Source organism: Periophthalmus magnuspinnatus, chromosome 15 (assembly GCF_009829125.3).
Source record: "Periophthalmus magnuspinnatus isolate fPerMag1 chromosome 15, fPerMag1.2.pri, whole genome shotgun sequence".
Classification (NCBI taxonomy): domain Eukaryota; kingdom Metazoa; phylum Chordata; class Actinopteri; order Gobiiformes; family Gobiidae; genus Periophthalmus; species Periophthalmus magnuspinnatus.
Genome location: NC_047140.1, coordinates 6450435 through 6474147, shown reverse-complemented (window position 1 = coordinate 6474147; position 23713 = coordinate 6450435). Strand labels below are relative to the sequence as shown.

General features: G+C 38.2%; 2 protein-coding genes across 5 annotated transcripts in view; both read right to left on the bottom strand.

Moving 5' to 3' along the window:
• LOC117382488 (semaphorin-4G-like) overlaps positions 1-12920 on the bottom strand; it is a 66366-nt gene extending 53446 nt beyond the window's left edge. Inside the window, exons 1-2 of one of the 2 annotated variants that reach the window (XM_055227153.1) lie at positions 12559-12920; positions 4223-4319 (exon numbers count right to left, since the gene is read on the bottom strand). The gene's annotated coding sequence lies outside the window, so the exon portion shown is untranslated. The remainder of the gene's footprint in view (positions 1-4222; positions 4320-12558) is intronic. The other variant, XM_033979677.2, reaches the window with a different exon arrangement.
• A 3061-nt stretch (positions 12921-15981) lies between these two features.
• The window catches only part of LOC117382355 (apoptosis-stimulating of p53 protein 2-like), a 40072-nt gene continuing 32340 nt past the window's right edge, over positions 15982-23713 (bottom strand). For all 3 annotated transcript variants that reach the window (XM_033979520.2, XM_033979521.2, XM_055227283.1), the window contains 8 exons: positions 22967-23088; positions 22376-22739; positions 20612-21411; positions 19595-19732; positions 19014-19147; positions 18337-18503; positions 17180-17379; positions 15982-16230 (listed from right to left, as the gene is read on the bottom strand). In XM_033979520.2, the coding sequence (XP_033835411.1) occupies positions 16189-16230; positions 17180-17379; positions 18337-18503; positions 19014-19147; positions 19595-19732; positions 20612-21411; positions 22376-22739; positions 22967-23088 (1967 nt within the window). In that variant the 3' untranslated portion in view covers positions 15982-16188. The remainder of the gene's footprint in view (positions 16231-17179; positions 17380-18336; positions 18504-19013; positions 19148-19594; positions 19733-20611; positions 21412-22375; positions 22740-22966; positions 23089-23713) is intronic.

Below are 23713 nucleotides of genomic sequence, written 5' to 3'. Positions count from 1 at the left end.
AAATCTACTCAAAAAATCTTCTCAGTTACAGTAATTTTAAATGATTTGAAATTTCAAACTCAGTTTTCATACTAAGGAATAGATTTGATACTGAATACCAATTCCAATTCCACAATGATAATTAAAAACACTCTTTCTTTAGACAATAGAATGTGGTTTGCAGAATTAAATCATAGTACTTTCTTTTCTATTCCTACGTGTCCTTATATCTGTGTATTCCCTCAGTCGTCCAGGTATATTCCACAGTGGTCCATGTGTGTATACTAGTCTATGTGTCTTATATTTGTTCTGATACAGCTCAAGATCATTCTAAAGCTATTCTGAAAGGTTCATTTCTGTCCTGTGAATGTGACTTTTTTGTATCAATACCTCCTCAAATGAGGATCTAATTTTGGCACTAGTTTTAGTATCAATTAGTATCTAGTTTTCACTGCTTTTGCCTAGTATTTATTCAGATGGCCCAGAGAAAAGATTAGGTCACGAAGCACAAGAAGAGCGTAAACATGAATAATAATAATAAAAGTTACCCTTTACATTAATAAGAGAGCAATGTGGTGTTTTGAGACTAGACTAGAGAGTCTGCTGGTCCTAGAGGCTTGAACCATGACAAACACAGAGCTGACAGTTACATAAGACCAGGGACATCCACAGCCTCGGCCGCCCATCCAGGTGATCCAAGTCCTGATCCAGAGGAGAACAGTGACACAAGAGGTATGTGTGATTATGCCTGCTCACAACAACAGCTGTGCACTCAGACGTAACCAAACGGCCTAAAGCCAAACACGACCAGCTGCTCTAATGGCTTAACCGGGGCTCCAGACTAATAATTTGAGTTGGGTGCACCGGTGCACCTAAGATTTTCATTTTGGTGCACCAGAACATGATTAGGGTGCACCAAAACCCGTTGCTTATTTCAACTTTTTAGCCTTAAAGCTTAAGCTCCGTGAACCAGAATCAGAATGAACAGAGCTCATTGGCTTCAGCTGCTCAGTCTGGACAGAGGTGAGGGGAGAGCGAGTGAATTAAAACATTTTTTCAGTTGTCAGTTAAAACAATAATTTACATGTATTCTATATACTTTAATCTGTGATTCTAACAAGGACAGAGGACACACTAGAAGGGATGCGATGAGTATCTGTCAGGTGCACTGGTCCACCCAAAAATTTTCACACCAGACAAAAAAGTGGTTGGATTCTGGAGCCTAATAAACTCTTCAACTATAATGTCTAAAACATTTAAGAATGTAACTTTGGTTCTATGAATCCCACATTCATCATTCATCATCTATTCCAATATATTCAAAATGTTGGTGAGAACACATTAGTGCAGCTTAATAAAAAAGAAATATCCAAGTATAATCATTAGTAATGTTTTATGATCCAAGTTTACTGGCAGAGGATGGCTGGAGATTTCTCCAATAAAAAACCTTTATCTTATCAGTGACAATTTGAAACGATCAGATTTTGATTAAAATTCCATTAATTTCCCAACATACAAGATTTACACTAACTGGCACATCAGCAAAGCTTTATTCCAGTAATAAAATGGTAAATGTCATTTTCATTACAAATAATCAAAGTGCAGTGTATATAGATCCATGTTTACAAAAATGGCTAATGGTAACAAAATGGCACCCACACAGAGGTGACCAGCACACTGTGTTTGTGTGTACGGGACATGCTCAGCTCTGGTCCAGTATTTTTAGAACACTGGTTTTACATCAACCCACACGCTGTGTCCACTGTCCTCAATGTGCCTTCTGCATTGGGACGTATCACTGTCTCCTTTGGTCTGTGGATCTGCACGTCCTGTTCTCTCATGGGACTAACACTTGGCTTGGTTCATTACACATTACAAGTTTATATAATAGGGTCATCATAGTTAATATTGAGAAATGTAGCTTTATGCATGATCTGGACAAAAAAATCTCACTGCAATTAAATTTGCAATACATGTTTAAAAAGTAGGACTGTCTCCATCTCCAAAGCTCAAAATGCTCTCTTCCACCTTATGATGTCACAAAATGGTCGTTTTCAAGTTAACAGCTACCTTACCTTTTGTTTAGTACAGATTGGCAATTCCAGGGCTGAAATTATCCAAATGATTCTACTGGTGTTTTCTGTTTGAGAGAAAAACGCCACCTAAATAAGCAGGGTTTGTGTGTTAAACATGTGTGAATGAAACAAAACACAACTCAGGGTATGTAGTGTATTATAACATAGATCAGAAAACAGCGTAATATGGGCCCGCTAACATTTATGAGTTGCTACAAAGCTAGGTGGCTAATGTCAGTGTAACCCTTCAGTCGCCCAGGTATGATTCATAGTGGAAGAAAACTTCAAGTCTGTCAACTGGACAAATGTTTTAGATTGAAGATATTTCATTGCTCATCCAAGCCGCTTCTTCAGTTCTGGTCAGATTACTGCTGGACACTGCCTTATATCTATCTGAAGGGAGGAGTTAACTACACTGAAACTGAAACACACCTATTTGTTTAAAGTTTCTGTTTGTTAGCTAGTTTTATGTGAACTGTGCCTGAGTCATATTTTGTGTAATCGTTCAGGCCCCTAATGGGTGCTCTCACACCTATTAGCATACTAGCTGTCTCTATTGTTTTTCTTGTTTTGATTTAGATTTGACGATGGAGTTATTAATAAGAGATAAATGTCTAAGCCCCCCACTCCTGTTCAAAGATGGATTGTCTTTCCTAACAAAAATTGCCTCTTTTACTCTCCTCTCAAATGATTCCCAAAACTTTTGTCCAGTTGACAGAATAGGATTTTTCTTTTAGTATGTGGCTAATGTTTTGTCATCGCTAATGTGTTCCAACTCGTTTATATTCACTACTCATGGGTCACACAAGGACAAAGGATTAAATTGTTACCATTACAAATTCTGCAGCAGACTAAAATACTGCAGTTATAACTAGGTTTAACACATCTACAGTACTTATTATTGTTTTGTGGTTGGTTTTGGTAGCTTGTTACATGATAGGGTGGTAGATGGTAGTGCTGCACTGTGCTGACTGAAACAGCTAACCAATTAATCTTACAAAGCATTTTATTTGGGCATCTTTGTAATCCCTTGGTCACCTAAGAATGATTCAGATTGAAAGAAAAAAAATATTCTGTCAACTGGACAAAAGGTTTTTGAGTCAACTGGAGTAAACAAAACAAAAAAAAACTGTATTGGCAATGCCTAATAGAGACGCTCCTGGCATGGTCACTTGTTTTTTCCAATCAGGAACATTGATTGTTAAGAATCATGGGAAAAAACTGACACTATGCCAGACAGTGATTCTCTGCCATGATGCATTTTCAAGTGAAAATACAACATTAAAAAGATAGCGATTGTTTGGAAACTACTACTTCATACTATCCCAGATATCAGTCAGAGGAAGAAAGAACTAAGAGGGCGGGGCTGCAGCTCACAGACAAACATGTTCCTCACACATGGTTTAAAAACAGGTACAGGCCCTTTAAAACATGAACCACAAAACATTACTAAATAAATGTATTACTTTTCCCATGCAGTTTTTAAGTATAGTCACCATATCCCAAATATGGTGACTATATTCTTTTGCATAACAGACATTTAAGAAAAAGACACATTTAAGTTCAATATTATACAATGTATCATTATTCTAACCAAAATCAAATCATCTCAGTGCAGTTATGCCGTTTGTTTTTCTTCAGACATCAACATGATAAATGGTCACATTTTTATATATTTAAAACCTTTAAGGTTTTAAATATATAAAAGGTGGAAAATCTTCAAGCTGCTCAAAGACTTTTACATCAAGGAACCACTCAACCATTCACACACATTCATACACAGGTGTACGCAGACACTGGGGGAAAATTGAGTTTAGTGTCTTGCCCAAGGACAAACCGACCACATTCATTTGTGGGAGCTGGAATCCCACTGCCAACCTGTGGGTCAGTGGATCTAATCACTCCACCAACTGAGATAGTGTCGCCCAATAGCTTTTTCTCAAACCTATCCTTATTAGAAAATCAAACAAGTACTACTATGAATTGCGTAAACAGAGTGGCTTAACTACTGTGGACTCCATCTGTGCTGTGAAACTCATTACTGTCAAAACTACTTATCCCAGCTTGAACTGTGTCTTGAAAGCAGCTAGTAAACTTCAAACCCGCTGTTAGCATGTCAGCTACACATGTCGTCAGCCATGATAGGCATCTCTGAAATGTCAAATTACCTGTGTAACTGTCCTTTGGGTAACTTCTCTGCTTTTGTCTCCTCAAATCCTCTCCAAATCTGGGTTAGGATCTTAAGCTGCGCTGTAAAAACACTCCCTAGAAAGACACAAATGGAATACAAAAAGTTACAGATCAGGCGGGCTCAGAAATGATCCAAGTATACAGAAAAATTGCATAGGGAGTGTAGGGGTGGATCAGCTGCCTCATTGGTGCTGTCAGACATTATAAAGGTGCACGTTTGCCCTCCCTCTTCACTGCCTGACAGTTCCACAGCAAATCATTCACAAGGCTGACAGGGATCGAAATCCAGCCAGACAACACCATGGAAACGATGCAATTATAAAAGAAATAGAAGAAAGACGAACAGAGTGTATGGGTCAAGGAGCGGGAAAATGTTAGATATTTTTGTTAATGTTGAAAATTAAAGTATTTTTGTGATTTAATGAGGATTAAAACAATGACTGCAAGCTTCAAAGTTGAGATGCATAACCAAGATGAGAGTTGAAATGATCAGAATGAGTCTGATAAATAGGAGTTTAAAAACGTAGAGGAGCACTGCATGGACCACAAGCATTACTAGCATTACTTAATTTAATACATGAATGAACTTTTAATCTTTTACTTTTCAAACTTAAGATGAACAGAAAAATGACTGTGGCTAATGTTTGCGCACTGACTAGCCTCCCTTTAGAAATGCAAAAAGAAAGTTAAAACCATACTTCGGAACATTCTCCATGGAGATATAATTTTTATGTCATACTGTGGAAGATTATAGCCAAAGGAACAACATTTCCATGGAAACAAGCAGGAGGAGGCCCTCCTCCAGGCCAAATAACAGTCAGGTTTATGGAGATGTTTTTCAGTGCAATAAACGCAACCATATTGAAGAAAAATTGTATTTTAGTCTATTTCTTGGCAAAAAGGTTACATACTGCAGCTTTAAAGCAAAACGTGCTGGAGGAGGCACGTCACCTGCATGACTCCATTGAAAAAGAAAATAAAACCATACTTCAGAACATTCTCCATGCAGATAGATATGTTTAATGCCATACTGTGGAACATTATAGCCAAAGGAACATTTCCATTTAGACAGGCAGGAGATAGCTCTCCTCCAGGCCAAGTAAGAGTCAGGTCTGTGGAGATGCAAGCCTGCTCCCTATGAAGTAGGTTGTGTAAAATGTTCAAGTGCGCCAAATCAACAATGCAGAGATTTTGGGAGTCTTGAAAACGGCTTTGTTGTCTGTGTAGAACTAATTTAATGGGGTTGCCCGTGGCAACTTCCTGAATAAGGTGAATAAGATGGGACTTCATTTTAAAAAGAGGACTGACTCAGCACTTTTACTTTACCCCTCAAGTTAAAATTTTTATTAACACACTTTACTTTCTGTGTGTGCCTTTTGTTCCCTTTAATTATTACATTTAAATAATTTGATTTCAATAGCTGAATACAACTTCCTCTCACGGCTGCATCTGTTGTCTATTGTTTAGTTTCCGTGGTTGTTTGAGCCTATAGTAGTTTAAACAGTGGCTGCGTACACTCCCAACACTATAGACTTAATGAACCTTCAAACGGATCATCCTTTGCAGCCCTGGCTTTCAGATAGTGTTAGCATGCTGCACAAATTAGCCATGACCTGTTATATAATTTTAGTGTTATAATAAAAACATTTCAAACTTTATGTTGATACTAAGGAATAGACTCGATACTCAATACTGATTGTGATACCACGATGATAATTAAACACCCGTTCTTTAGCGAATAGAATGAGATTTTCAACATTAAACCGTAGTACTTTGAATTTTTATCCCCTGAATGTGACGTTTTTAGCATCGATACTTTTTCAGATATGTACCTTATTTCAATACTAGTTTTAGTCTCAATTAGGATCTGATTTTCGATACATTTGACGACACTATAACCTAAAGTGAGCCAATTTCACCATTTTCTCATCCTTCCCTTCACAGTGCTTCATAAATATCTGATAGGACATTCGAAATAACTTATTCTACCTCCTTTCGCTGTCTTTGAAATCTATTAATTTTGACTCCTTTATAAGTATCCTGAACCCTCAAACCGCACTGTGGCGTTTAATACTTAATTGGCCACTGAGCTCTGGAAAAAGATACAAAAATACAATGAAATGAACCCTTAGGATATCAAGTCTGCGGTTCCATTCTTAACGCACGCTGTTCTTTCTATAGCTGTCGGCCTTGGGTCCCTTGACGTATTCTTAACCAAAATAGTTGCTTATTATCTGCTATGATGGTATTTCTACAAACCTGCAGCTTGAATGGGAGAAATTGGCGCAGTGCGGTGACAGCCACATCAACATAACAACTGTTTATCTCCCTGAGGACTGCGAAAGGAACAAATAGGAGACGCTAAGAACAGTCAAAGCTATTCAGAAGTGTTTGGGATGCAATAAAGCGATGTTTCACAGACAGGAAGCAAACGACAAAAGAAACGCAAAGGGACTGAGGGAACTTTGTGCAAGGAGAAGTCAGTTTTGTAGCGTGGCACCAAGAGGCTAATTGTAACTAATTGTGAAGCTTAGAAGTTGCTGATAAAGCTATTCTAATGTGGTGAATGGATTACAAGGGAGGATGAAGAAGAGGAGTTGTGTAATGTTATACAGTTCAATGGAAATGACTTATACACATGACACTGGAGCATGTAATAGGTCTTTTGTAGGGTGAAACTTGGACAAAGTGGACTGAGTAACAAGGCTCTTTTATTTTAATGTACAATTTCGAACATCGTTAATAACTGACTAGAAGAAGGGGACATTCAAACAGTTTCAATTTCAACAGTTTTTGATGGAATATGTACTCAAAATGGTGGTGTTTTGAAACATTAACAATTTGTATGATGTAAAAAAAAAAAAAAGTTAAAAAGTACACTATGTAACCTTTCCAGTGTGGTTCCGTCACCACGGAGAAGTTACTGCTTTGCCTGGAATGTTCCACAATGCGGTTTTAAACATATCTAGCAAGCATTTATTCAATTACGTGCACTTTTATAGCTCAAAAACACCTTTAGAAACTTTTTTTTCTGTGAGCGAGATCGCCCTTCCACAGACCTGACCTGTAACTAGGCCTGGTGGCATCTCATTATTGTCTGTTTTGTTCAAAGCTATACTGTGGAACCTGTGCACCTTTAACGGTTCTTTATATTGTGTTCATTGTAGTATTCATGTAACAAGTATCTCGATCCCTGTTACGATAATTTATCAATATATGAAACCTGGAGCAATATATTTTTGGGCTCAATATCTATCGTGTGTGTAGTTTCTGTGCAGTAATGGGGAGATATTTGTTATTTTACTTGTAATACAATAAGATCTGAGCTGTAGAGGGTTGAATGAGTCACTTTTATTGCTCCATTCTGCTATTTATATGTTGCAGCTCACACCTAAAAATTATACTGTCTATTTAAAAATGGTTTACTGGGATTACCCTGCTTTTGTTATAGTGCCAGTGACATAAAGTAGTTTCAATATGATCATTTATCATTATATTTCTCTTTCGCGATATATCGTGCTTCAAATTTTGTTCTCGTCTACAAGTACCTCAAAATGTGCCACCATGGATGTCTGAAAAGGACGTACTTTACATTAGAAAACTGTGGCCTCTCTCTCTGTAACTGCTGCTGTCAGACTCATCATTTAGGTAAAAAAAAAAATGTTCGTATAAACCCGCTCTACATGATCCTGGTATTTTTATTTCACTATTGTGTCACTAAATCAAGATGTGAACATTAATAACAGAAAAATCAGGCGCCTTCTTTCCCCGAGGTTGCCCCTGCTACCGTTAGCAACAGGTTTGATTGACAACTTTGTTAAGCGCACGCCCCCTCGCTCCAGATTGGCTCTTTGGTTGCTATGATACTCGAGGCCGGAATTCCAAATATGGAACTCAGCTCCAAATTCGTCCCTATAACTGCTCGCCTCGATGAGCTTCATTTGACTGGAGCTGAACACTATGGGTGACGTCACACTCAGTCCACTTTATACAGTCTGTGAAAGTATACAAGGATTTAAATCTTAAAATAGCTGTTAACTATTCCCCAATCCAAATGAATTCTCAATACATACTTCAAATTCATCTCCATATCTTGTTTTTCCCAGTGCATTCATCACACGCTCAGAATGTACAACAAGGTTTTGAAGAGAGAGAAAGTTTCTAAAATGCATACATCTTGGGACCTGCTCTTTTGGGTGAACTACACAGAAATGAATATTGATCGCTCACTTACTTTTGCCTCAACAATTTTTTGAGAGTTCTACATTTTATCATAAAGTTTTTGAAGTTCAGTGAGGTACGATCGATAATACTGTTTTTTTTCTTACATCCAAAGTTGGGATGGAATATCCAAAAGTTTACCTCAGTGAGAGGTGCTTCAAAATAATATTACTCAAATTGAAGTACAAAGTCATGGTCCAAGAAAATACTCAGGCAAGAGTTAAAAAGTATTTCGGAAAACTACTACTCAAGTAAGAGTAACTTAAAGGTGCACTGTGTCCGCTACCTGCTTGTCTCCATGGAGATGTTATTGCTTTGTCTGGAGTGTTCCACAGTATGTTCCACAGTATGGCATTAAGCATATCCATTTTTATTTCGTCAATTACATTTATTTTTATTGTATTTAAAAACATGCATTCTTACTGTGACTGAGCTCACCTCTCCATAGATCTGACCTGTAGCTTGTCCCTGTCGTGCCACCTGCTTGTCTCTATACAGATACAGTGTAAATGCCATACTGTGGAACATTCCAGGAAACATCTCCACGAAAAAAAGCAGATAGATGGACCCTCAACCACAAAATATTAAATAATGAAACTTTTTACAAGAAACATTATTTTCTGATCTATTACAATGTTGTTTCCTCATCACGTTGTTTCCTCAAGTTGTGTTTTGTTTCATTCACACATGTTTAACACACAAACCTGCAGATTTAGTTCTCCGTCACACTCCACACACCTTCACTAGAATTATTTGGATGATTGGAATTGCACATTTCTACTAAAGTAAAGTTAAGGGGCAGCTGTTCACGTGAAAACTACCACTTCATGACATCACAAGGTGGAACAGAACATTTTGAGCTTTGGAGATGTGGACAGAATAATAATAAAGTGTGACTCAAACACATGTGAATGAAACAAAACACAACTCCAGGTCTGTTTTTGATGACGTAACAACATTATAACATGACTTAAAGTAAAAGTTTGTGTAATATAGGACCTTTAAAAAGTTACTCAAGTAAATGTAACTGAGTAAATGTACTACCCGCCTCTGATTAGATCTAATTACAACAAGGCTTGTCAACATCGCACTCCAATAACAGTAATTAACAGAATGTACCGCAGCATTCAATAGTATGCTGTCAAACCACTTAGCATCTACTTTTGATTTCTCTCTTATGTTACATCTCTTAAGCCGCGCTGCCAACCGAACCACCACGCATCGTCCAGTCTGCCAAGTATTTATTTCGTCACTCATCATTCTCTAGAGTGACTAATGAAGTACTCACAAAGGTAACCAGTTCTAATGAGGCTTGAGTCACGAGTCAGGTGGTAGGTGCTACAATAGAGTATTTATAATAGTATCAGAGTTGTGTAGTATGCGGTTATGTTTACTTTGAGCATCATGCTTCTAAGGATTCTTGAAGTATTTTGAAGCAACAGTACTCTCACTTGGGTATAAGTTTTGGTTTCTTGTCCCACTGTGAGTAAGTGACAAAAGTGTTATGTTGGCAATATGAAATGATTTGAACATTTGTGTTTCTTGATATGATTTTACTTTTAAAAATGTTGTAATATATCCTTTGGAACAACCAGATTTTGTGAATTATCTAAAATGTTGTTGTTCTAATCCCATTAACGGCAAATTCTAGATCAGATGTTATGTCCACATAGTTACTCTTACTTAAATAGTAGTTTCCCAAAATACTTTTTTACTATAACTTGAGTAATTTTTTGAAAAACTATTTGAGTATTATTATTCTGAAGTAAAAATCGTATTGCTTGAGTACAATTTGTGACTATTCTGTGTATCACTTTTTCAATACTGAAATAGTTTTGATTCTTCCATAAATGGGAAATGGTCACATTTTTATATAGCACTTTTCCACCTTCAAGACACTTCAAAGCTCTTTACATCAAGGAACCACTCACCCATTCACACATCAGGGGGTGAGGAGGGTTAAGTGTCTTGCCCCAAGGACACAACAACAGCATTCATTTGAGGGAGCTGGAATCCGCCAACCTGTGGTTCAGTGGATCTGACTGCTCAACCAATGATCTTTATGTTGAGAGCGGGTTTTGAACTGGTAACCTTTGGATCAGTGGACAAACACTGCCAACTGAGCTACTGTCACCTTTACAGCAGCTGTTGAAAATTAGATTATATTGTTTAAATAAAGAGTGTTTTTTTAATTATCATCGTGGTATCAGAATCTGTATTGAGTCTCTTCCTGAACTTTGAAATCGAGTTTGAAATTTGAGTATCATAACAACACTAATTGAATGTATGATGATAATATATACTTGTTATGTTAAACTGTCTAAATGTTGGGTAAGATTGAACCCACATGCGACAGGTGCTTTGGTGCTGACGTAACTCCAGTGCACATGTTTTGGCTCAGGTCCAGCTGGAGGAGTAGTGGACAATTTGTGTTGCATTTATTTAAAGGGGAAAGGATGAGAGTGCAGTTATGACTTTGTCCACTTTAGAACATGGTGAATGGATAAAACTATGTGCAGAATCTTAAAAATAGGATCAATGATCAATATAAAATGTAAGGTTTGAGCGATTAGGGTAGCTATTTCTACTGGCAGTCAGTGGCAGAAAAAAGGTGGAAAGAAGTAGTAAAGTACTGTACTTAAGTAGAATGTTTAGGTATCTTTACTATTAGTCTGACTACATCTCCAAAGCTCAAAATGCTCTGTTTCACCCTGTGATGCCATGAAGAGGTAGTTTTCAAGTTAACAGCTCCTTCTACCTTTTGTTCAGTAGAGATTGGGAATTCCAGAGCTGAAATTATCCAAATGATTCTAGTGAAGGTGTATGGATGAAAAAAACACTGGAGCACTTCCTGTATTACCACATGACATCACATCTCACATTTTTTACTGTCTATAGCTAATGAAACGTTATGGCAAGCCTGGAAAGTCTATTTAGAGTCATGTTTTCCTTTACATAGCAGATAACAGATTTGATCACGGTCATGGTCACATTTTTATATCGCGCTTTTCCACTTTCAAGGCACTTTACACCAAGCAACCAGTCACCCACTCACACACACATTCATACACCAGGGTACACAGACACTGGTGGCGAGAGGGGTTAAGTGTCTTGCCCAAGGACACAACAACAGCATTCATCTGTGGGAGCTGGAATCACACCGCCAACCTGTGGGTCATGATGTTTATGTTGAGAGTGGGATTTGAACAGCCAACATTATGTATTTCTTGTGTTATAACTGTAATACACTACACATACACTGTACATACCCCTAAGACTGGAGATGGGAGTGAACCTTTAGATCTATCTGGTATAAAATCACACTTTCTTCTTGTCATTTTCACTTTAGGCCGCACAATATGAGACTTATTTAATTTAGTTCATTGTAAAGCTTCCCTAAACAGTTAAAATAATTGACATTCACTTATCATATATGTGTTTTTTCATGGCTGATGCCGATACTGATTATTTAGAATCCAAAGTGATAGATTTTTGTACTGATTTTGATTATTTTCCTCAACTTCTGTAATTTAAATTTACTACAAAATCCCCACAGCCTTTTTATTTATTATTTATTTTTTACTACAAACTATAAGAGAGCAGTGCATCGCATTTACTGCAGTTACTCTTTGTATTAAAGTGTTAAAATAAAGCTTTGTGTGTATGTTCTAGACAGCAAAGAGCCCTACAATCTTAAATGAATGATGCTTCAAGTGATCAAGTGCACTACAGAAGAAGTGACTAGTATAGAAGCATGTCTGATAAAAGTATTTCAATATTGCACAGTCTACAATTCACACAGGCTAACTACACCATAGCATAGCCAACATTTATTAATACATTTCATCATAATCACGAAATAATTATCTTTTTTCTTATCCTCAAAAACGTTAAAGAAATGTAACTGAAGAATAAAGGGACTCCCATCTTTATAGTAATCCCACCTGGGCTGTTTGTGTTGTAAACTACCATTAATTAGACATAAATAGCTTTTTTATGGGTTTAAAGTTCTCTTATCTTTCTAATCCCACAAGTAGATAAGGGCTATTCGTTATTTTGCATTAACAAGACAAATATAGACAATATAACTTACCTTGAGCATGTAAAAATGTTGAAAGCTGTGTAAATATCCGTCTGCATGTGGACTTTGGACCGCGGTACGGACAAACAGCTCACAGCCGCTTCCGTTGCCTGATTCTCGGTGATACTGGCTCACACTCACCGCTCTTCCCTCGCACTCTCCCCCGGTCACAGGTGGCCCTCCTCCCGCCGACAGACAACTCCTCCTCGGCCCGCCTCCTCAGCTCTTCACCCTGCCTCTTCTTTACGCTCGGAAAACACTGAACCATGCGCGGAACCGGGTCAGTGAGTGTCGGATTTCGGGGAGGATAAGCGGAGCAGTCGGAGTAGTGCACCTGGATCACTTTCCTCGGGAGAATCTAAAGCTCAAACCTGCGCAGAGTGAGCAGGGGAAGGGGCACTCGGCACGTAAAGGGGACGTAAGGCGCGAGCACCTGTTCCCTGAGAGAGCGCGGGGACGCAGTGCCATCTGGTGGACGGATGAGGGAGTGTTACAGCGGTGAAATGAAGGAAGATTCTTAAAGCAGCTCAGCTAACTTCATTAATAAATATATATAGGCCTGTTTTATTATTTCCACTACAGATGATTCGTATATATTATAGTATCATTTTATTTTGAAGTACACTGTAAGTAAATCTGCCCATGTCAACAAAACACAAAATATATAATGTAACAAGTTGCCTTATTATTATTATTTTTGCCCAGTTTTCACAATAAAAAGTCTTAAAATTGTAAAAAAAAAAAAAAAAAAAAAAAAAAAAGAAAGAAAGAAAAAAAACGAAAAAAACAACAACAAAACTAGCAAGTCAAATTTCTGATGATGTACAATAACAAAAGTAGTTCTGTCCTACAAAACATACAAATACACTTCTACACACATCATTTTATTTTATTTATATTAAGATAAATGTAACACTAACCTGCAACAAGTATAACTGCATAAATTGTATAGGCATACATACAAAAAACATTAAATGGACTAAGTTTATTATCACTACAGCATCACAAATACTTTTAAACGATTTTATTTAAATTTTCCTCTCCCGACACATTATATTATGGGATGGGCAGTGGGGAGCTGTGGGTGTAAACATTGAGTTCCCTAATGACAAGCCCAACTTTACCTCTCCTGTCTCACAATATTCTCATTTACAGACTTCCCCAGTTTATTAAATGGTGTATGGAGCTTTTGGTTTTGTTTATTTGTTTAAATTTGAATAGGCCCTTATTAAATTAACTTAATTTCACAAGTCAATAGTAAAATTGTGGGCTATTACATATTTTTTTCTGTTTCCATTGACACCCTGCTGGTCTGCAGTGAACACAAATTGCTACAGTGTTTTGTGGCTTTCAAAATGGAGTCTGCTTCTTCACATTTTCACTCCTAATTCCAAAACTGAATTATGAATGCACTCATCTATTATTCATGCAATTGATCAACTTTGGAGAGCTGTGTTAGCGTCCAGTGGAGTCGTATTATTAAAAGTTTTGTGCAACCTCCAAAACATCAATGTCACTGGTTACCATAGCAACAGTATAGAATGAGACTTTTTTTTTTTAAAGAGTGAGACATGACGCCCAGTGAAAACATCGTCTGACTAATGACTTTTCTTTTAATTATTTTTAGGTGAGTCCAATGATAAAGTATTAAATTATGAATATCACAATGATGAATGAGAGAAGAGCGTTCTCATCTGCCCCATGTGGAGATCAGGAGACGATTAACAGCATCAATGAAAATAGAACGATTAAGATAAATTAAGACTTTATATTTTGTAGTAAACATTAGGCTGTTTGAGACTAGAGCAGAGGAGGGAAACAAACAATAGTTTAATTTGCCTAGTTATTTATTTTTTTCATTAAAATTGTGATTAATAATGTGGGCCTGTGTGTCACAGTAAAGTCAAGGTGCCCTGTTTTTTCCTTTTAATTGCATAAAAATCTTGATGAATTGTGACTTTTTAAGGTTGCCCTGTGAGAACATTTTGACTTCTACTAATTTTTTTATTTTACTTGTAAATTTTGTAGCATTTTCAATTCTGTTCAAACTGTATACTGATTTCTCAGTCTTTAAATAAATCAAACTTCTATATTTTTGCAGCTGTACCTAGTATTTCTCTGCTATTGTGAATTCAAATGTTTGCCTGCATTCACATTTGCACACACACATCAAAACGGGGACGAAACCTGGAACTAAACCAGCACTAATGCAGGACTATGGCTTGGCCAGTGGTGGAAAGTAACAAAGTAAAAGTAGTACTGTACTTGAGCATACATTTTAGGTATTTGTACATTACTTCAATATATTTTACAGTGGATACTTTTTACTTTTACTTTATTCACTACATTTGAGAGCAGGTATCTGCACTTTATACTTTGATACTATACTTTGAGACCTGCTGAAAAGGCTGAGGGTTTATTTTGATCAACTTCATAATTTGAGCAAACAAAAATATAAATAAAAACAGCCAGAAAAAAACAATTGATGTACTGGTAATTGTTTCTGCTGAAAAAAATTCAGAACAAATTTTTTATCAAAATCACTACATTTGAAGCTTTGAAGCTCAAAAACAGCACGAAATACTTTTACTTTTTACTCTTTAAGTAAATTTTTAAACAGGTACTTTAGATTTTGTGATACTTTTACTTGAATATTTTTTTACTCCGGTATCTGTACTTTTACTTAAGTAACAACATTGAGTACTTCTGCCACTGGACTAAACGTAAAAAATGTATTGTTAAAATTCTTAACACTATTCACTAATGAACCCCACAAGACAACAGAACTTAGTACAAATCATTTTATTGTAAATGCTTCAAATTCTACACGAGTGGTTATTATCTTGACAAAAGGGCTAAAGAAAAAGTAACAAAAATAAATACATTTGTGTTCATGGAGATATGTTGAAGTGGAGTTTTTGCATTGTAGACCTGATCTGGGCCTAGTACAACCGTTAGCTACAAAAATAAAGGCGTTGGTTGACATCTGGCTAGCCTTACGCGTATTCACATGAAATAGACAAAATATTTAAATTTATACTGCATGATATGTCCTTCTATGGCGAATCAATCTTAAGCTAGTGCCAGTAGCGCGTTAGCCTGCTAGCTTGAGCGATATCATGGACCACAGAGCAAAAACAAGTACTCAAAACTATTTTTCTATCATTGTTTTCAATTTGAGATTATTACGCTACAGCGGTGGCAGTCACAACTCATTCTGTACACCTCTAGTGCAGCTATAACGAGGCACAGTTTCTCAAAAAAACAATTAAACAAAACATATTTACCAAAACGAGAGCCCCTTCAGATTGTCATATTATTTTCATTTTCATCCCTCACTCATTCGTCACATGCACTACAAGTCTATAAAAACGCGCTACCGTAAAAATACTGCTTTTCGTCCCAACATCTTTTGCTTGTTTAGGAAATATAAAGTTTTTGATAATTACAAAAATGGTGGAGTTGTGAAATAATGTTGTAGAGACAAGAAAAAAAAAAGTGCCGGCTGGGCTCAAAGGTCCACGTATCCTTCATAAGTCCTTCATTTGTGGTCCACAGTCTGTTAAAGTGTGTTTGGGGTGGGGGTTTCTGTATACATTTCGGACAGTTCTCGTCAGTAGGAATGTGCAGGTTGTAGGTGGCTCAGGCCAGGCTCCGCTGTCGTGGTTTTATCCTGGGGTAGAGCTGCGAGGAAAAAGAAAAGTTAGTTTATTAGATTTGGTGGGAGATTCCAAAAAGGAGAGAACATTTTGGGGAATTTGTTGTAATCAATAACACTGGTGACGGCTTAAAAGCTGCACATCATTTTTAATGGTGAACAAAAACAAAAGCAAGCTTAAGACAAAGAATGCCTTGAACTGGATGAGTAAAACCAAAATATAAAATGTATGAATTATTTGTTATCATGGTAATGGGATGCTTCCATTAAGGATAGTTAAACTGAAGACAACCCAGAATCATGATCCCTTTGAGTCCATCTTTTGAACAGAGATGGACAAACAGGCAAGATCTGCATTTTTAGTTGAATTTATATAGGATTGTTAAGTGTGATGTCACTTTTCAGGTCCAAGCTGACTGAAAAACAATGGACATGTTTACAATCTCCTCTTTTTTGCAGTGGCCAGCAGATATACACACTGGTAATCCTATATTATGGTACATTATTACTACATTATTTACATATTTGATACAATCTGTGGTTAAACATACACTTTTGAAGGTAACTGTCTCTTATTTAATGAATAAGGAACCAAATCAAACCTAGAAATCAGTTCTGAAGTTGCCGGTGGACCTGGATGTGACATCACTTAACAGTCCCATTGTCATATGGATGAGCTATCGATGGGTCCAGAATTAAATATTTATATTTTAAACTGTTAATACCTATGGCAACAAATCTAATTTATGGCTATGGTCGGCCCCTCTGACCACCACCAAGACTCACGCACATACCACTTTCATACTACAACAATAGAAATTGGTCGCCCTACTGATAACAAATGTACAATACTTGATGAAAAATGTGTTTGTTTTAGCTTCACCAAACCACATGTATCAAATGTACAATACATCTTAGTAAAACAGATAATGCTAAGTTAATTTATGATTAAAAAAACATGTTCTATGGCCGTACCCCCAGGAGGTTGCGTGGGATGTAGCCCTCGTGGTCTCCCATGCGCGCCCACCACCACTCGATCTCGTCCTCGTCCTCTCTGCGCAGAATGGTCATACAGTCTCCCTCTCTGAAGGACAGCTCGTCTGGGTTTTCACTGCTGTAGTCCCACAGGCCGTACACCACGCCGCGGTTCATGATGCCCATCTTCTCCTGCACACCTGCACACAAACCACAGATACGACGGTAAGTAGACTGCACAATCGGCTTCAAATGAACAGCTTTAATGTTTTGAGCAGTGTTGAGTACAGTAAAAATGCAGAAAAAAGAAATTATCCTTAAAGAGGTTGTATTAGACAGCGTGCGCCCCTTTAATGAAACTACTGCACATCACATCAGGTTCATGAAGCTGTACTGTTTTCACGTCTTTTGTTTTGTATCGTGTTTTTGTATTTATATATACACATGGAAAATTCTCATGTGGGAGAATGAGTGATGTAGACTTGGACAGAATCTTACAGCTAACTGTGAAGAGGGTTTGAATAGTGCCTGGGAGAGATCACTGGATTACTCAAACATGCATGGATGACATAAAACCTCCTCAGGCATCATAATTTTGATGAGGGAAAACGTTATAACATGAACTAGTTTTATGCATTTTAAATATATTTGCAGTGATCCAAAGTTAATCCTCACTTACCTTATGCATTCTGAACATCCTAATTACTCACTGCGATGAGTTTACAAGCTCTTTTCACAACTCTCGGAGACCAGAGTTTTACCATGAGAGCCAACACTCACATTCTTATTATCAGACATTCTACTTTCTAACTAGACGCAGACTGCCACTGACTTATTCTGACCTCAAGAGCTGCTTATACCATACATCTGTACTGAGGGAAGACAAATTTTGCTCAAATAGCAGTAAAATTCAGTGTGTAGGAGCCTCAATTTGAAAAAGGATTAGGAAAAAAATACATCCTGGCTCATTTATGACTTTATATAAAATGCTACATACAAACTAAATTATATGATTAAGTACAAGACACAAACTTCTAATAAAATTTTGACCTGATCTCAAATAGGAGCATTCTCCACAAATATCAAGTATTATTTATATCTCAGAGCTATCCACCTGCCCTCGTGAACAAATAAAATAACAGGCTGGTTATACTGACCATAGAGGAACTGGGAGCACTGGGTGTATCCCTCCTCCATCTCCTCACACTTGTCCGCTGCCGTCTGCATGTCACTGTAGGTCATGGCGAACACGGCCGCTCCAGACTCCACCAGGAACTTACACACCTGCACGTTATTACAGGAGGCCGCACAGTGAAGGGGCGTCCTGGGGGGAGACGAGGGGGGGGGGGGGGGGCAAACAGTGTTACAAGTTGATAGTGTTACGATAAATTGAATGCAAGTTTTCCTATATTTCTACATGTATTACTTTGCGTGAAAGCACATAACGCTACTTAGGTTCTATATATATTTGGAAGTTTTGATTTGATAAAAGACTACAAACTCACTGGATATATAGCTGCTATCTTTTGAATAGGGATAGGTTTAAATGGGAAAAAGCACAGTGAAGTGGTGTCTTGAATGAGAAATAAAAAGTAATAATATGACAAATTAGATTAAGAAAAAAAAACAAAAAAACAGGAAGACTGCCCAAAAACTCCAGTACTGGCCATCTGTATACTACATGTAAGAAACAAAAATTATTGAGAAAGAGGAGAGATGCTAAAAATATCTCATTACATTAAGTTAATGTGACTATGCAGGTTTATTTAGATGATATGGAATAGTTTGCATCTCATTATTTTCAATGTCATGTAAACAGAAGGGTCCAACCTACCATCCGTCACTATCAGCCGCGTTCACATTGACCCCAAACTGAACCAGGAACTTTACAATCTCAGTATGACCTGCACAGACCGCATTGTGTAGAGCTGTGATGCCCTCATCGTTGGGCTGGCTGGGATCTTCCACCTGAGAAAGGAAAGGTTAGATTAGATTAAAAAATATATATATTTCTACGGCTTGGCAAAACATTAAAGTCCATTTTAAAATAGAAAAGAATTCAGACTGCCATTTATACATAAAAGGTTCAGTATGTAACTTACTAAATTCCATGGAAATAGAAAGATAAAACCATACTTCAGAATAAATACTTCTATTTGAAACACTGCCTTAAAGAGAGTGTAACCTTGGTCATATCCACGACTGACTGTGTGAAAAATTGCACAGTGTGAATTATGCACTTTTTAAAATTGTGATATTAGAGACAATACAAAACATTTTTTTCTTTCCTTTCCATTCATTCATAAATTTCCCTGTGAATCACCCACATTTTAGTGCAACATCCAAAAACTGTGCAGTGGATACCTGTCTGTATGCATTGATTCAAAATGTAAATGATGAATGCAAACTACTTACTTCATAAATGATTCTCTGGACCAGGTCAAACTCTCCCTCCAGCGAGGAGTCCAGCAGCAGGGCCAGAGGGTTAAACTTGACCCTCATTGCGTGGTCTATGCGCTCAGATCCTGGTTTCCGCAGGTTGGTCCTCTTTCCCTGGACACACAACCATCACTGTGCATTAGGACAATTGAACAACTGAAAGGTCTGGCTCCTTCCAGTCCACAGTGTAAACCTGCTCAGAGGAGGGAGGTAGTATTTTTCCAACAATTATTCCACTGCTAATCTACTTTATGGGCCAAGCTGTACCAAACAAGTATTTCCACTAAACCAGCACAAAAACAGCTTTTCAAACCCAAAGTGAGAAAGCAAAGAGGTGATCGGCTTAGAGGTAAAACGAACTATTTTTCCACTGAAACAATAGGGATACTTCACAAGATTAGAAATTATGTAATATTAGAGCAGGTCACCAAAGAGGGCCTAGTGATCTTATTGCCAAATTTAGTTCATTTTTAGGGCAGAATTAACTTTTGGAACTTTCAGAACTAGAAAATGGCTTTAAGAATAACAATGCTACACAATAATAAAATTTAAATCAAAATGGTGATCCAGGCTACAAGAATAAGAAGAAATATAAAATGATGTATTTGTTATTGAAATTACATTTTATCATTTATTATTATTATTATTATTATCATTATTATTAATAATAATAATAATAATAATAATAATAATAATAATAATAATAATAATAATAATAATAATGATAATGATAATAATAATATCATTGTTATTACTATTATTATTATATATTTATGTGTTATTGTTACTAGTTTTTAGTGTGGATAAACTGCCAGCACAAAAAATTTCATAAAAGAATCTATAAGTTAAATACCTGAAACAGTACTCTAAACATATATTTTAGATCTTGTGTATCTTGTGTATTGATTTATTTATTTTTTTTATAATAAAAATTAAAAATATTTCACTGATATAACCTTGTATCTTAACCAGTATAATAAAGTTGATTTGTACCGGTGGCAGAGTGACTTGTCCCGTGACCTCTGGTGCCTTCATGCTCTCCTCGTTCAGACTGTCCTGCTCAGCCCCACTGGGATAGGGCGGAGGCGGGTAGGGCGGGAACTCCTCTGGGAAGCCCTCTGGAGGTGGAGGAGGGGGCATACTGGGCACCTGCACCTGCAACTCCTCCCCACCAGTCGAGGGCGGAGGCGGGGGGAAGGTTACATCCTCTGGCCTGGGCGCTGGGTGACTCGGTGGTGGTGGTGGTATTATTTCCTCACTTCCTACTACTACCAAGGGCAGATTGCTGATTGGTTCTGGTTGCACCACTACCGGTTCAATAGGTGGGACTTCTTCGGCTTGCTCTGGTTGGCTAACGTCATTTGTCACGGGGATTGAAGCGTTTTCCGGCACCTTCTCTGGATCTAGTGCGAAAGCAGGAGTAGTTGGAGTAACTGTCGTTTCCATCGCAGCTAAAGTAGTCTTCTGATACAGCAGTTTTTGGATATTAGGTCCGGCTGGTCCTTCTGGTTCAGTTATGGAGCTGCGTTTCTTCAAAGGTCTCGGGGCGTTGTAGAGTTTTTTGCGCAGGGCTTCCAGATCGCCATCGCTCTGGTGGCGGTACGGGTTGGAGATAAAGGGGAGGAGCTTGGTGGGGCTGAGGGGGCGGGGGATGCGCTCGGTCTCGGGGTGGGCAGGTGCCTGGGTGGGACCGGAGCCGTTGCTGTGGTCCACCTCGTTCTCAGTGGGCGAGCGGCGGTCCATGTACGGGTTTTCGGGATGCTGCTGGGAGCTCATGACTGGTTTGCCATACACTAGAGAAAGGATTAAAATAGTGAAGGTTAAGAAGATGATAAAAGAACTGAACAAAACAAGGGGAGGACAGGGTTATATTTAGGTGAGGAAAAACCCTACAGCTTTTGAGAAGTCTTTTAATCGTTAAAGTGCATATGACGCATATGGTTTTGACAGGAATTTTAGCAAAGCTTATAATTGTACTTCCTGATTGGACAAGAGCCAAAACTCGATTAGACTAATGAAAATAAATGACAACGTTAACTGAAGGTTTCTTTTCACAAACTCCCACTTAACTATGATAAACATTTACCACAGGTACTATCCAACCAAACCAAGTCATAATTAGAAACTATGGTTAGGATACACACTTTTTTTTCAGTACCCCATACACTCGTAGTGCATGGGGTACTGAAATGAAGGTATACTTTATTTATCTTTCTCTGTATATGACCTGGAGGAGCTGGAGGAAGTGTCTGGGAAGTCTGGGAGTCCCTACTTAGACTGCTGCCCCAGATAAGCTGAAGAAAATGGATGCATGGATGCATTTGGCCCATGCTTTAAATTAAATTTTACACTGTCCCATGATGAAGGGGAGCCAACTATCCCTGTCAAAAGCACAATTATTGAAGACTGTTTTATGATTATCTTTTTACATGTAATAGAGTGATAGGTTTGTAAATACAGTAACTGGTAAATGTTAAAATTTGTAAATGCGTTTTTCCACCTTCGAGGCACTCACACTTTACATCAAGAATCACTCACCCATTCACACGCACATTCAATTTAGAGGCACCACATTTTCCAATTTTTTGCCCCCGTATTATGTCCATATATAGGTATTATAGGCATTTTTATTTCCATTGGCTCATACCATGAATAACAGATGGCCTACAACCAAAGACAATCTGCTGCTCTACTCATTGAACTGTGAGCACCTATACGCCACATTACCCTCTCACCAACCCCCAAAAACAAACGTACCACTGGTGAACCCATTGGTGCGGCCCTGCGCCCGGTTTAGTGCCCCCTGGATGCCGGACTGCTGCGTGTACATGGAGTAGATGGAGTTGGCATCGAGGGTCTGTGGTTTGCCTAGCCTGTTGTCCTTGGGGAGCTCTGGGGTGAAGGGGCGGACCGTGGCTGCTGGGGGTGTGTCCTGTTTGGAGGGGAGGGGCAGGGTCTGGCTCTGGGAGGGGGGTAGCGGGGGGCGGCCTGGGCCCGGGTGGGGTGGCTGGCCGTGGGACTTGGTTTTGGGGAAGGTGCCAGTGTGCAGTGCCGGCTTGCCATACGGGAGGACAGGTTTGGAAGCGACCGGAGGAGGCACCTTGACTGGCTTGGATGAGGACTGGAGAAAAAGAGACAAGCAGAGAATGTCAAGTGAATTCATGTAGTAGAAGAGATCATTCAGTTTTGTTTTCATAGCATGATTACTATAACTCAATGGCACAGCTGCATCATAGTGCTTTATAAATTTGATTAAAAATAACTTAAATTTGAAAAGAAAAAAGCTATTGTTTAAAATGTGAATGAAATTAAATATATTTTACCCCATTGTTTTGCCATTTTTCTCACCTGTGCATCGCGGACCAGGTCGTCACTGCTCTGGTTCTTGCGGAGGGAGTTGGCCTGTAAGTCTGTGGGCTCAAACATGGAGGATGGCCGCGGCTTCTTGTCCCTCTTCAGCTCTCCGTCATCTAAGCAAACCAGGATGGGATCATAGTCAGTGCAGTTGTGGTTGGCTGCTCTCGTGGCTGAGTGACTGGCACACTGAGCAGTTTTAAACCTTTTCAATTCTTATTTTATATTTTTTACTTGGAATTTAGACCAACTAAGAAGTGCTGTTTGTGCAGTTCAAAGAACAAAAGTTAAGGACAACTGGACTGTGCGATTGAACTGTTTCTTTTTCCTGTATCCATGGCAACCCTGTATGAAGCTAGCTATGCTAGCCAGCCACGTTTTACACTAATGCAGCAGAATTTCTACCTCAAATATGCCAAAAGACATTTCAGAAGAACGAGAAAATCCCATCTCATCACCATCCAAAACAATAGAGTGGAGAAAGTCTCTTAGAAGAGGCTTTTAATATTGTATGTGTCCAAGGGGAGCCAAGTGAACTCTGGACAGAGTGTGATGCCCAGGCTGAAGGATACAGAGGACAAAAAGGAGGGACACTTTTATCCACCCCTCAAATCTAACAAAGGATCTGATAGCCCTACCTTTTGAACTTTTGTATTATTATTGTATTTTACTGCTCAATGTGCTTAAACTGCTCCTCAGGGACAAACACATTCATACTGATTGATTACTTTCACACACAAA